This window comes from Leucoraja erinacea, chromosome 24, assembly GCF_028641065.1.
Source record: "Leucoraja erinacea ecotype New England chromosome 24, Leri_hhj_1, whole genome shotgun sequence".
NCBI classification, from domain to species: Eukaryota; Metazoa; Chordata; class Chondrichthyes; order Rajiformes; family Rajidae; genus Leucoraja; species Leucoraja erinaceus.
Window position 1 is genome coordinate 30,284,693 of NC_073400.1, and position 13,512 is coordinate 30,298,204.

Sequence of the window (13,512 nt, forward strand, 5' to 3'; positions counted from 1 at the left end):
TCCGAACGGACCTGCGCGGCCTAACCCCCCCCACCACCACCACACACGTGACCGGTGCACCACAGGAGTTGTAGTCCGACCGCACCTGCGCGGCCTAACCCCCCCCACCCACCACACACGTGACCGGTGCACCCTGGGAGTTGTAGTCCCACTCATATCCGCCCGCCCGACCAAAGCGGGACCATTGACTACACCTCCCAGAATGCAGCTCCCTCGCACAGTGCGCCCCCTGCCTCTCATTGCTGAGGTGACCTGTTGTCTTGTCTAACACATTTCATTGTGTACCCTTGACCCTGTGTTAACCTGCAGATGGCAAAGAAAACTGAACTGAACTGATGATCTCCAGAGATGCCGCCTTTTCCCGCTGAGTTGCTCCAGCTTTTTGTGTCTATCTTTGGTTTAGAAACATAGAAACATAGAAATTAGGTGCAGGAGTAGGCCATTCAGCCCTTCGAGCCTGCACCGCCATTCAATATGATCATGGCTGATCATCCAACTCAGTATCCCGTACCTGCCTTCTCTCCATACCCCCTGATCCCTTTAGCCACAAGGGCCACATCTAACACAGATAGCACAATGGGCTAAGAGTTCGGCTGGCGACCGGAAGGTAGCCGGTTCAAATCCCGCTTGGAGTGCATACTGTTGTGTCCTTGGGCAAGACACTTCACCCACCTTTGCCTGTAATGGAATGTAATTACGGCGGCAGGCGCGGGCACACCGCGACGCCCTGTGTCTCCCTTTCAAGGGAGATGCTAAAAATGCATTTCGTTGTCTCTGTACTGTACACTGACAATGACAATAAATTGAATCATTTCATTTTTCATTTTTTTTAACTCCCTCTTAAATATAGCCAATGAACTGTGGCCTCAACTACCTTATGTGGCAGAGAATTCCAGAGATTCACCACTCTCTGTGTAAAAAATGTTTTTCTCATCTTGGTCCTAAAAGATTTCCCCCTTATCCTTAAACTGTAACCCCTTGTTCTGGACTTCCCCAACATCGGGAACAATCTTCCTGCATCTAGCCTGTCCAACCCCTTAAGAATGTTGTAAGTTTCTATAAGATCCCCCCTCAATCTTCTAAATTCTAGTGAGTACAAGCCGAGTCTATCCAGTCTTTCTTCATATGAAAGTCCTGACATCCCAGGAATCAGTCTGGTGTCTGCCAGCCAGTTCTCTATCCACATCAATACTGAACAATGCTGAATACTTGAACAAACACCTGCAGTTCCTTTTTACACTGTTAATGAATTCCACAGATTCACCACCATTATGTATCTGTACACTGTATACAATGGTTCGTTTGTAATCATGTCTTGTCTTTATGCTGACTGGCTAGCACGCCACAAAAGCTTTTCACACACTGTACCTCGGTACACGTTACAATAAACCAAACTGAACTCTGACTAAAATTCCTCATCTCCTTTCTAAAGGAACGTCCTTTTATTCTGAGGCTGTGGCCTTTGGTCCTAGACTCTCCCACTAGTGGAAACATCCTCTCCACATCCACTCTTTCCACCCTATTCGGTAAGTTTCAATGAGGCCCCACCCTCCTCTTGGGAGATTGAAGGGTGACTTGCTGTCACCCCTATTGCAATGGGTTCTGCGGTGGTTGATAAGACCAATATGAGAACCACAAGCTGCCGCAGTTGGGGCAGGAGATGGCCGATGGGTGGAATGGGAAGTTGCGTACTTTATGTGGTAGTCTATTACTTAGATCTGGTTTCTGTGTGCTCCCAATGCCTGCATTCAAGGCTCTCAAAACCATCCCAATGCTCGTTCTCCACTTTGATGACAAGGGCCAGAGATTCCCAGGTATCTATGAAGGTGGTGCATTTCTTCAAGGCTTTAAGCACACCCTTGAATTTTATCTTTCGTCTGGTTAGCAATCCCTTCTCACGTCTACTCTTGGTTGTGCAACAGGTTGTACAACAAGGTGCGCAGGAGGGAAATGCAGATGCTGGTTATACGCTGAAGAGAGACACACAATGCTGGAGTAACTCAGTGGGACAGGTAGCATCTCTGGAGAGGAGGAATAGGTGACGTTTCGTGTCAGTCACCTCCTTCAGTACAGCAAGGGGCTCTGTGTGGAATGAGGGTAGACGAAAGTGCTGGAGAAACTCAGTGGGTGAGTCAGCATCTATGGAGCAAAGGAAATAGGCAACGTTTCGGGCCGAAACCCTTCTTCAGACTGAAGAAGGGTTCCAGCCCGAAACATTGCCTATTTCACTGAAGAAGGATTTCAGCCCGAAACGTTGCGTATTTCCTTCGCTCCATAGATGCGGCTGCACCCGCTGAGTTTCTCCAACACTTTTGTCTACCTTTGATTTTCCAGCATCGGCAGTTCCTTCTTAAACCCTGTGTGGAATGATTTTCTCCTGGGATATTGCCTCATCCTCTCTTTATATAATTCTACAAATATTAATCAAACTGTAGTATCACTTCAGGCCAGCTCTTCCCTCTGAAAGAGGAACATCGGTAGTGGGGAAACTGCTAGAGTCAGTTATTAAAGATGGGATAGCAGCACATTTAGAAAGTGGTGAAATCATTGGACAAAGTCAGCATGGATTTACGAAAGGTAAATCATGTCTGACGAATCTTATAGAATTTTTCGAGGATGTAACTAGTAGCGTGGATAGGGGAGAACCAGTGGATGTGGTGTATCTGGACTTCCAGAAGGCTTTCGACAAGGTCCCACATAAGAGATTAGTATACAAACTTAAAGCACATGGCATTGGGGGTTCAGTATTGATGTGGATAGAGAACTGGCTGGCAAACAGGAAGCAAAGAGTAGGAGTAAACGGGTCCTTTTCACAATGGCAGGCAGTGACTAGTGGGGTACCGCAAGGCTCAGTACTGGGACCCCAGATATTTACAATATATATTAATGATCTGGATGAGGGAATTGAAGGCAATATCTCCAAGTTTGCGGGTGACACTAAGCTGGGGGGCAGTGTTAGGTGTGAGGAGGATGCTAGGAGACTGCAAGGTGACTTGGATAGGCTGGGTGAGTGGGCAAATGTTTGGCAGATGCAGTTTAATGTGGATAAATGTGAGGTTATCCATTTTGGTGGCAAAAACGGGAAAGCAGATTATTATCTAAACGGTGGCCGATTGGGAAAGGGGGAGATGCAGCGAGACCTGGGTGTCATGGTACACCAGTCATTGAAGGTAGGCATGCAGGTGCAGCAGGCAGTAAAGAAAGCGAATGGCATGTTGGCTTTCATAGCAAGAGGATTTGAGTATAGGAGCAGGGAGGTTCTACTGCAGTTGTATAGGGTCTTGGTGAGACCACACCTGGAGTATTGCGTGCAGTTTTGGTCTACAAATCTGAGGAAGGACATTATTGCCATAGAGGGAGTGCAGAGAAGGTTCACCAGACTGATTCCTGGGATGTCAGGACTGTCTTATGAAGAAAGACTGGATAGACTTGGTTTATACTCTCTAGAGTTTAGGAGATTGAGAGGGGATCTTATAGAAACTTACAAAATTCTTAAGGGGTTGGACAGGCTAGATGCAGGAAGATTGTTCCCGATGTTGGGGAAGTCCAGGACAAGGGGTCACAGCTTAAGGATAAGGGGGAAATCCTTTAAAACCGAGATGAGGAGAACTTTTTTCACACAGAGAGTGGTGAATCTCTGGAACTCTCTGCCACAGAGGGTAGTTGAGGCCAGTTCATTGACTATATTTAAGAGGGAGTTAGATGTGGCCCTTGTGGCCAAGGGGATCAGAGGGTATGGAGAAAAGGCAGGTACGGGATACTGAGTTGGATGATCAGCCATGATCATATTAAATGGCGGTGCAGGCTCGAAGGGCCGAATGGCCTACTCCTGCACCTAATGTTTCTATGTTTCTATGAACCAGGCATGTGAACTAGAAACTCCCAAATAGCAGAATAGGAGAATATTTGTGGAAATCCCATTCTGGAGATTGATCCCGGTGAATTATGGGTTGCCCAAAGAGCAGATGTTCCAAAAATTGAAAATTCAGTAGCTCACAGGTTGGTAACAGTATCACATTATTTTGGTCAATGATTAGATTTTGCCCGAGGCAAATCTAATTGCAACATCATATTTGGCAAGCATACAATGGGCCTGTTTCCCTGTCACATGTCTCCATTTTCACTGACATAAGAAGAGTAGATAATAGTTTTTTTCCCCCTGAGCTTGTTCCAGGCTCCACACCAGACACACTGCATCCTCGCAACCACTCAAAAAGCAAAGGATCGCAGATGCTGGAAATCTGAACAAAAGATACAAATTGCTGGAAATTTGTATTTACTGGCAGGTCACGCTGTGATGAAACATGAAAAACATCAAGCAACTTAAAGATGAAAGTACACAAAAATGCTGGAGAAACTCAGCGGGTGCAGCAGCATCTATGGAGCGAAGGAAATAGGCAACGTTTCGGGCCGAAACGTTGCCTATTTCCTTCCCTCCATAGATGCTGCTGCACCCGCTGAGTTTCTCCAGCATTTTTGTGTACCTTCGATTTTCCAGCATCTGCAGTTCCTGCTTAAAAACTTAAAGATGAACACTGTTCCCCTGGTAGAGCTGCTGCCTCAGATCACTGTGCAAAGTCGGCTGCAGTCAAGTCAAGTTTATTTGTCACATACACATACAAGATATGCAGTGAAATGAAAGTGGCAATGCCTGCGGATTGTGCAAAAACAAAACAGAACAGAACCAGTATTTACATTTTAGAAAAAAAAGACACAACAGTAAATTAGTCCCTGGTGAGATAAGAGTTTACGGTCCTAATGGCCTGTGGGAAGAAACTCCGTCTCATCCTCTCCGTTTTGACAGCGTTTTGACAGCGGAGGCGCTTGCCTGACCGTAGCAGCTGGAACAGTCCGTTGCTGGGGTGGTAGGGGTGATAGGAGTTACCCCCAGGGACACAGAGGCGGTTGGGCGGGCGTGGGTTGGCGGGCTGAGCCTGTCGAGGGCGATGGAAGAGGCCCTGCAGTAGCCCGGGGCTTCAGCTGGATTGGGAGCCGCTGCAGTACATTGAGCATGTGGACTGGTCTTTGGACATTTTGTAAACTGGTGCTATTGATGATATTGATGCAAAATGTTATTGATGCAAAAATAATTTTACTGTACAGTGGACACATGACAATAAAACACCATTGAACCAAGAGACCAAGTTTGAACCTGACCTCCGGTGCTGTCCGTGTGGAGTTTGCATGGCAGAATGGGTTTTCTCTGGGTGCTCCAGTTTCTTCCCACATCTCAAACGTGGGTGAATTTGTAGGTGAGTTTGTTGGCTTCTGTATGTTGAGACGTGGGCGAGTTTGTAGGTTAATTGGCTTCTGTAAATGGCCCTAGTGTGTCGAGAGTAGATGTGAAAGTGATAATAACATAGAACGAGTGTGAATGGGTGATCGATTGTTAGTGGGGACTCGGCGATCCAAAAGGCCAGTTTTCAATCTGTATCTTTAAACTTAAGCTTTCTCCATAGATGCCCCCTGATCTGCTGAGTGCTTCCAGCATTCCTGTTTTTATCTCAGCTGCATGAAGATAGAAGTAACATTGAAACCATATAACCATATAACAAATCATAACAAAAGACACAAAGTGCTGGAGTAACTCAGCTGGTCTGGCAGCATCTCTGGAGGACATGGATGGGCAGCGTTTTAGGTCGGGACCTTTCTTCAGACATAAAGCATTGCCTACCCATATCCTCAAGAGAATTTGCCTGACTCACCGAGTTACTCCAGCACGTTGTGTCTTTTTTTTTTGTGAAGCAGAATCTTGAGTACGAAGGAACTGCAGATGCTGGTTTAAACCGAAGATAGACATCTGACCTGCTGAGTTACTCCAGGGCTTGTGTCCATCTACATAATATTGAGTGTTGTTTAATTTCTGACCATTTAAAAATGTTTCCTTATTCACTTTTCAAATGAAACCTTTTTTTTCACTTCCTCTCGAAGAAATTGACTCGTTGCCAAGGTACTTTCCGCACACTCTCGTCTGGTTAGGATTCAGATGTTACCCTTGCCTCGTGGTATCGCCAGCTGTGTTTGTGGGAAGTCGTGTAAGGGATAGATGATCAAAGTCTTATCTTGTCCAAAACAGACACAGCGTGCTGGAGTAACTCAGCAGGTCAGGCAGCATCTCTGGAGAACATGCTCTCTGGAGTAACATGCATTCATCTCTGAAATAACAAGCTGAGTTACTCCAGCACTTTTTTTGGTATAGACCCAGCATCTGCAGTTCCTTGTATCTTATTTTCCTGTCTGTCACGTTTCATAGACCATAGAACAATATTTGTGCCAAACATGATGCCAAGTTAAACTGATCTTATCATCATCTATATCTCTATTCCATGCCCTTCATTTAAAAGCCTTTAAAAGATTGGAAATGGTTAGTTTACAGCATCTTCAAAGTATAGAACGTTCCATATTTAATTAAAAACTTAAATTTTAAACAATTATCAATCAGATGACAGGCAGCCTGAAATAAACCGTCTTGGGAAGAGTTCTCAACACAAGACATCACCTATCCATGTTCTTCAGAGATGCTGCCTGACCCTCTGAGTTATTCCAGCACTTTGTCCTTTTTTTAAAACAAACCAAGTTGGGGCTACAAAACATATCGCAGCGCCAGAAACCCGGGTTCGATCTCGATCACGGGTGCAGTCTGTACGGAGTTTGCATGTTCTCCATGTGACCTGCGTGGGTTTTCACCGGGTGCTCCGGTTTCCTCCCACACTCCAAAGACGTGCAGGTTTGTAGGGTAATCGGCGTGGTATAAAATGTAAATTGTCCCTAGTGCGAGTAGGATAATGTTAGTGTACGGGGATCGCTGGTCGGCGCGGACTCGGTGGGCCGAGGGGCCCATTTCCTCGCCGTAGCTCTAAACTAAAGTTAAACACAGCAATTTCGACGCCAGAAACATTGTACCAAACGGGAAAATGACAAAGAGAAAATAATCACGAGACAAATGAATCAAAGGGAGTTTGTCATTGTATGACATTTTATTTTAGCAAATACAGAGACCCCAGGATGTTCACAACATCTTGGCAATTTAGAATATAAATATTCATTTTAGACATAATGTGCAGGAAATCGGGGGCAGAAAACGGAACAGAACAGGGTGAGTCCGGACAAATAGCCGTTCACAGTACAAGAATGAGGTTAGGATAAAACACGTCTGGCCTTAATACAAATATTGTTATTAGGATGCACTTTTTTTTTTTGCATTTTAGATCACATTCCACAATAACAAAATTATAATAAGTGCACATTGAAATCCCTACAACTGATCAGTTAAATGCTGATAAACTTGAGTTAATATTAAAACCCACTCCACAATTGCACAGACTTCATTTCAGTCTGGGTGCTTCAACGCTGTTGAGGCAGCAAATTCAACGCAGCCGTTGTGATTTTCTTATCTTCGGCTTGAAAAGCCACGGACAGTAAACCGGGATTATAGAGTGAAGGGCCTGTCCCACTTACGTGATTTTGTTTTCTGCGGCTTGCCGGGCACCTGCCATGGTCGCGACGGGTGGCCGAAAATTTCCAACATGTTGAAAATCCAGCGGCGATCAGAAAAAGGTACGCCTCTTTGGGTGACTGCTCACGACCCATACAGGCGTCACGTGTCAATATGTCGCGGGGGTGAAGCCTGTACGGCCGTGAGTAGTCGCCCAAAGAGTCGTGCCTTTTTCTGATCGCTGCTGGATTTTCAACATGTCGAACATTTTCAACAAACCTGCTGCAACCACGACAGGTGCCGACAAGTTGCCGAAAACAAAATTGTGTAGGTGGGACAGGCCCTTTCGGCTGGTACCTTGCTCCTCTGATATAGCAGTCACAAAGCCAAGGAGAGCAAAATACCCTAAAATAACTCGTAAAATATATTTCTGGTCTTGCCAAATGAAAATAATTAAAATCCTTCATAAAAATCATTTAATCTAGAATGTGCATTTCCACATAGAGATTCAAATTATTTAATACAAATTCATTAACAGTTATCAAAATATTTCTATACGCTACAGGTCGCTCCTTTTAAGTTAGAGCTACTAACAGCGCTCTTCAGGAAGGAGATACTGTTGCCACCATTTTATTTCTATAATTTGTTATTTAGATATGTGAAATGTGCAAATTTCAGTACAATTAATCTGTTCAGAAAATAAGAAAGTGTTACTGTGGTTTAATATATTTGTCCATTTAGTATGAACAGTCCAAATCAAATGGGAATTATGTGAAATGTATGAGCATCAAAACATTGGTTGCAATGATCCAAACTATGGCAAGCTAGCTGAAAGAAATTGCCTGGCATATTCCTTCAAATTTAAAAAAAGACACAAAGTGCTGGAGTAACTCAGCGGTTCAGGCAGCAAAATTTGTAGAGTGCGGATAGGTGACTTTTCGAATCGGGACCTTTCGAGATTGTTATTAAAGGCCCTGACCCGAAACGTCACAGGTCCACATTCTCCGGTGATGCTGCCTGACCTGCTGAGTTACTCCAGCACTTTTAGTGTCTTTCCCTGGTAAACCAACATTTGCAGTTCCTGGTTTCTACAATCTGGTCTTGGCATCTTGTTCACCACAGACATTTCAGGTCGGAATCCTTTTTCTGGTTGAGTTACTCCAGCAGTTTGTGCCTTTTATTTGTAAACCAGCATCTACAGTTCCACGTTTCCACCCTTCTGGAATATTCCTACCATGAGCTCAAGTAGGGTCTGTATCCAAACTGTGGTCTCAGCAATTGGGCAATGTGTTTATCAGTTCAAGGGGAGTGGATACCCAGTGAGAAATATATCCACACAGAGGACTGAGGACCTGCATTAGAAGCTCATGGATGGGATTGTAAGCCACAAGTCAGGTCAGTAACTCAGCGGGTCAGGCAGCATCTGCGGAAGGAAGGGAAAGACGATGTTTCGGGTTGGGGCCCTTCGTCAGAAGGAGGGTCTGAAGAAGGGTGCCCACTTGAAACGTCACCTATCCATTCCCTCCGCAGATTCCCCCTGACCCGCTGTGTCACTCCAGCATGTTGGCTTTTTCACTCAGGATTCCAGCATCTGCAGTTCCTTGCGTCTCTTTCTCTCTCTGCGCCTCGCAGCCTGACAAATGTTTCCAGCAGACAAAATGGACAAGAAGGAACTGCAGATGCCGGTTTACACGATGGACACAAAATGCTGGAGTAACTCCAGCGTCTCTGGAGAAAAGGAATGGGTGACGTTTTGGGTCGCGTCTGAAGAAGGGTTCCGACTCTAAACGTCACCTTGCACCGTATGTTTACAATTTCCTTTGCAGTAATCTTTGGGAGCTACAATAAAACAAAGTGCAATATAGAAAGGTGTCCAAAGGGACTCCAGTTGTACTCCCGCTAAATATATACGTTTCATCAGAGACCGAGATATCGGGATGCATCACAGCTTGGTTTGGGAACGGCTCCGTCCGAGACTGTAAGGACAGGAACGCAGTTTGCAGCCCAGTGGTATGAATATTGATTTCTCTCACTCGGGTAGCCCCGGCAATCACGCTCTCTATATCCGTCCCCCGCCCAAGTCACACCAGCTTCTCATTTTCACCCAACAGCTAACAATGACCCGTTTCCTTTATCATCGTTACATTTTTGCATATCTTTCATTCATTGTTCTTTATCTCTCCACATCACCGTCTATATCTCCCCTGATTTCCCTTATCCCTAGCCAGTCTGAAGAATGGTCTCGACCCGAAACATCACCCATTCCTTCTCTCCGGAGATGCTGCCTGTCCCGCTGAGTTACATCCAGCTTTTTGTGTCTATCTTCCCCTTCCATTGACACAATTTATACCTCACGCTGCCTCAGCAAGGCCAGCAGCATAATCAAGGACCAGTCGCACCCTGGCCACTCTCTCTTCTCCCCTCTCCCATCGGGCAAAATGGTACAGAAGTGTGAAACTGCACACCTCCAGACTCAGGGACAGGTTCTTCCCAGCCGTTGTCAGGCAACTGAACCATCCTACTGCAACCAGAGAGCGGTCCTGAGCTACTAACTATCTCATCCGGGACCCTCGGACTATCCGTTCCCGAAGATTGTTCCCGATGTTGGGGAAGTCCAGAACAAGGGGTCACAGTTTAAGGATAAGGGGGAAATCTTTTAGGACCGAGATGAGAAAAACATTTTTCACACAGAGAGTGGTGAATCTGTGGAATTCTCTTCCACAGAAGGTAGTTGAGGCCAGTTCATTGGCTATATTTAAGAGGGGGTTAGATTTGGCCCTTGTGGCTAAAGGGATCAGGGGGTATGGAGAGAAGGCAGGTACAGGATACCGAGTTGGATGATCAGCCATGATCATATTGAATGGCGGTGCAGGCTCGAAGGGCCGAATGGCCTACTCCTGCACATATTTTCTATGTTTCTATGTTTCTATTTTTCGTCAGGCATTACTGGCTTTACCTTGCACTAAACGTTATTCCCTTATCATGTATCTGAACGCTGTCAATGGCTTGATTGTAATCATGTATGATCTTTCCCCTGGCTGGTTAGCAACTAAAGCTTTTCACTGTACCTCGGTACACATGACATACATGGAACGCATAATCGTTGTCTCTGTACTGTACACTGACAATGACAATTAAATTGAAATTGAATCTGAATCTGAACTGCTTTACAATCTTGACCGTCTCTGATGAAGCATACTTTTTGCTAACTCTAGATCCATGAAGAAACATCTGCCCTTGCAGGTTCAATGATCAAAGGCGTTCAATCCACTGTCATTGGCAAAGAATACGGTTGACTAATGGTTTCAGTTCCTTTCGAAAGTGACAGTCAGTTTGTGGTACAATGTTTTGTGAAAAACATCCCTGTGTGAAAGAAAGTCTAAGAGCTTATAGACAGTTTAAGGAATTTTCTTAAAAGAAAAAGCAGCACTTCGGTCCTTCTTGGTGACAATGTGTTGCGAGACTCTAAGGGAGACGCACATTGAAACTAAATGCGTAGGAAGGAACTGCAGATGCTGGTTTACACCGAAGATAAGACACAAAATGTTGGAGTAACTCAGCGGGACAGGCAGCATCTCTGGATAGAAGGCTCTGAAGAAGGGTCTTGGCCCAAAATGTCACTCATTCCTTCTATCCAGAGATATTGCCTGTCCCGCTGAGTTCCTCCAGCATTTTGTGTCTGTACACACTGAGACCAGTTTGCTGCTGGGTTGAAATTTCAGAAGATCCACGAACCTTGTACAATAACCATCTCAACCTGGGTTAACAGAAAGGTGTACGACACAAATTGGCACTTATGATAAACAGCTGTCAAGTGAAGCAACAATTATTTTCCATGAGCAACTGGCAGCCACATCTGGCTTCAGACAGATGTTCCTGTGTTACTGGGCACTTTTTGGTTTAATGCCAAAATGTTCAGGATAAAATGTATATAGTCCTAAAATTCTACAATGAGACTAGATTAGAGAGTCTAGCCCAGCCAAAGGCATTAAGTGACTTTAAGAGAAATAAGTCTTTGGCGACTGCATTTACCACCACTGTTCGGAGTTGAATTCGCTTTCCTTCACTCAAAGCCTTGCCCTAATTTACCAGGCCACAGCAGTCGATGGCTTTCTACTCTGACACTGATGGGCTGGCAGGAGGAGAGAGAGAGAGAGAGAGAGAGAGAGAGAGAGAGAGAGAGAGAGAGAGAGAGAGAGAGGAGAGAGAGAGAGAGAGAGAGAGAGAGAGAGAGAGAGAGAGAGAGAGAGAGAGAGAGAGAGAGAGAGAGAGAGAGAGAGAGAGAGAGAGAGAGAGAGAGAGAGAGAGAGAGAGAGAGAGAGAGAGAGAGAGAGAGAGGAGAGAGAGAGAGAGAGAGAGAGCGCCAAGGTCCAAAGTGAAGCAGGTGCTCAGAAGAATTTTCCATTCACGCTGCTACAAATTCCTACATCAGATATCGATTCCAAACCATGATTCTAGTGTTACCTACGTCAAATTGATTGATTGAAAAATACAGCACGGAAACAGGCCCTTCGGCCCACCCACTGATCGCCCGTTCACACTAGTTCTACGTTATCCCACTTCCTCATCCACTCCCCAACACACTTGGGGGCAATTTACAGAAGGGCCAATTAACCCACAAGCCCGCACGTCTTTGGGACGTGGGAGGAAACGGGAGCACCCGGAGGAAACCCACGCAGCCATGGGGAGAACGCACAAACGGGCAGCCCCCGAGGTCAGGATCGAACCCGGGTCTCTGGCGCCGTGAGGCTGCGGCTATACCAGCTGCGCCACCGTGCCGCCCTGTGGGTGCCTGAAACACGCTGGCGGGGGTGGGTGGAGGAAGATACGACAGTGATGGTCAGGAACGAACCCGGGTCTCTGGCGCTGCTGGGCAGCGGGTCTGCCCGCTGCACCGCACCCATCTGGTAGGTTCGCACAAAACAAGAGGCAAGGAAAAAAAATTAAGGATATAGGCATTAATCTGTATATCTATATCTAAATCTATAGATATAAATGATACATTAAAGAATCTCACAGTATAGTTGATGCACAATGCTGATCATGCTTCGTGAATTCATTATTGTCCCGTCCATTAAAAAAAAAAGCTTCAAACAGACTTTCTACCCCGTTCCCCCTGATCACCCCCCCTCATCGATTTTCAACGGAGACACAGTGGGTTCCCTTTGGAAGATTGTTCGGTGCATTCCAGTAAAGAAAAAACCCACCACGTACTTCAAGTCCAAATAACAGGTCACATCTCCTCGCACAATAAAACATATTATCCACCGTTAATTTTGAATTAGCAGCTTCCAGTTCTGAAGTCAATGTCCAGTTTACCTTGCTGCAGGGTCCAGTTCCAACGCAGCAGGGAGTCCATTGCGATATCTCTTGATCAAGTAGTGTTTGCAGTGTCTTTAGGTATCTCTGGCGGTGGCTGCAATGGGGCTGCAGGTGAAGCAGCCTCCGCTGTGTAAAGTTTCATCAAACGCTATCTTCATTGAATTGCACTTTAAAAAAATTCTAATCCCCCCGCCCCCTCCTCTCTACATTTTTTTTTTTTAGAGGGGGGGGAGGGGGTAAAATAAGAGGGAGGACTTCTTTTTTTTTTTTCCCCTTAATCGCCGACGTCAGCATCTCGATCTCCGATCAACCAGAGGATGTGGAAGCTGAGGGCGAGGAATCCCGTCCCCAGCAAGTCTCCCAGTGCAGTCAGGTAAGGAATGGAGAAGTTGTCCGGGTCCATGCCTCGTCCCCACATCCAGTGGATCATCCAGTCAGCAACGTACAGCAGGATCAGTACCTGCGTCAGGACAAAAGAATGGAACGCTGTGGCTTTACAAGGCACCGGATCAGACCCCACTTGGAGTATTGTGAAGATGGACACAAAATGCTGGAGTATACTCAAGTACTGGAGAAACTCAGCGGGTGCAGCAGTATCTATGCAGCGAAGGAAATAGGCAACGTTTCGGGCCGAATCCCAAAGGGATTTGGCCCGAAACGTTACCTATTTCCTATGCCCTAGCTTTCATAGAAACATAGAAAATAGGTGCAGGAGTAGGCCATTCGGCCCTTCGAGCCTGCACTGTCATTCAATA

At 45.8% G+C, this 13,512-nt stretch overlaps 1 protein-coding gene across 1 annotated transcript in view; it reads right to left on the reverse strand.

Moving 5' to 3' along the window:
• Positions 1 to 13,012: 13,012 nt before the first annotated feature.
• Positions 13,013 to 13,512, reverse strand: part of LOC129708904 (solute carrier family 41 member 1-like) — a 38,323-nt gene continuing 37,823 nt past the window's right edge. The window contains exon 11 of the mRNA XM_055654957.1: positions 13,013 to 13,217. Within this exon, the coding sequence (XP_055510932.1) occupies positions 13,032 to 13,217 (186 nt within the window). The 3' untranslated portion in view covers positions 13,013 to 13,031. The remainder of the gene's footprint in view (positions 13,218 to 13,512) is intronic.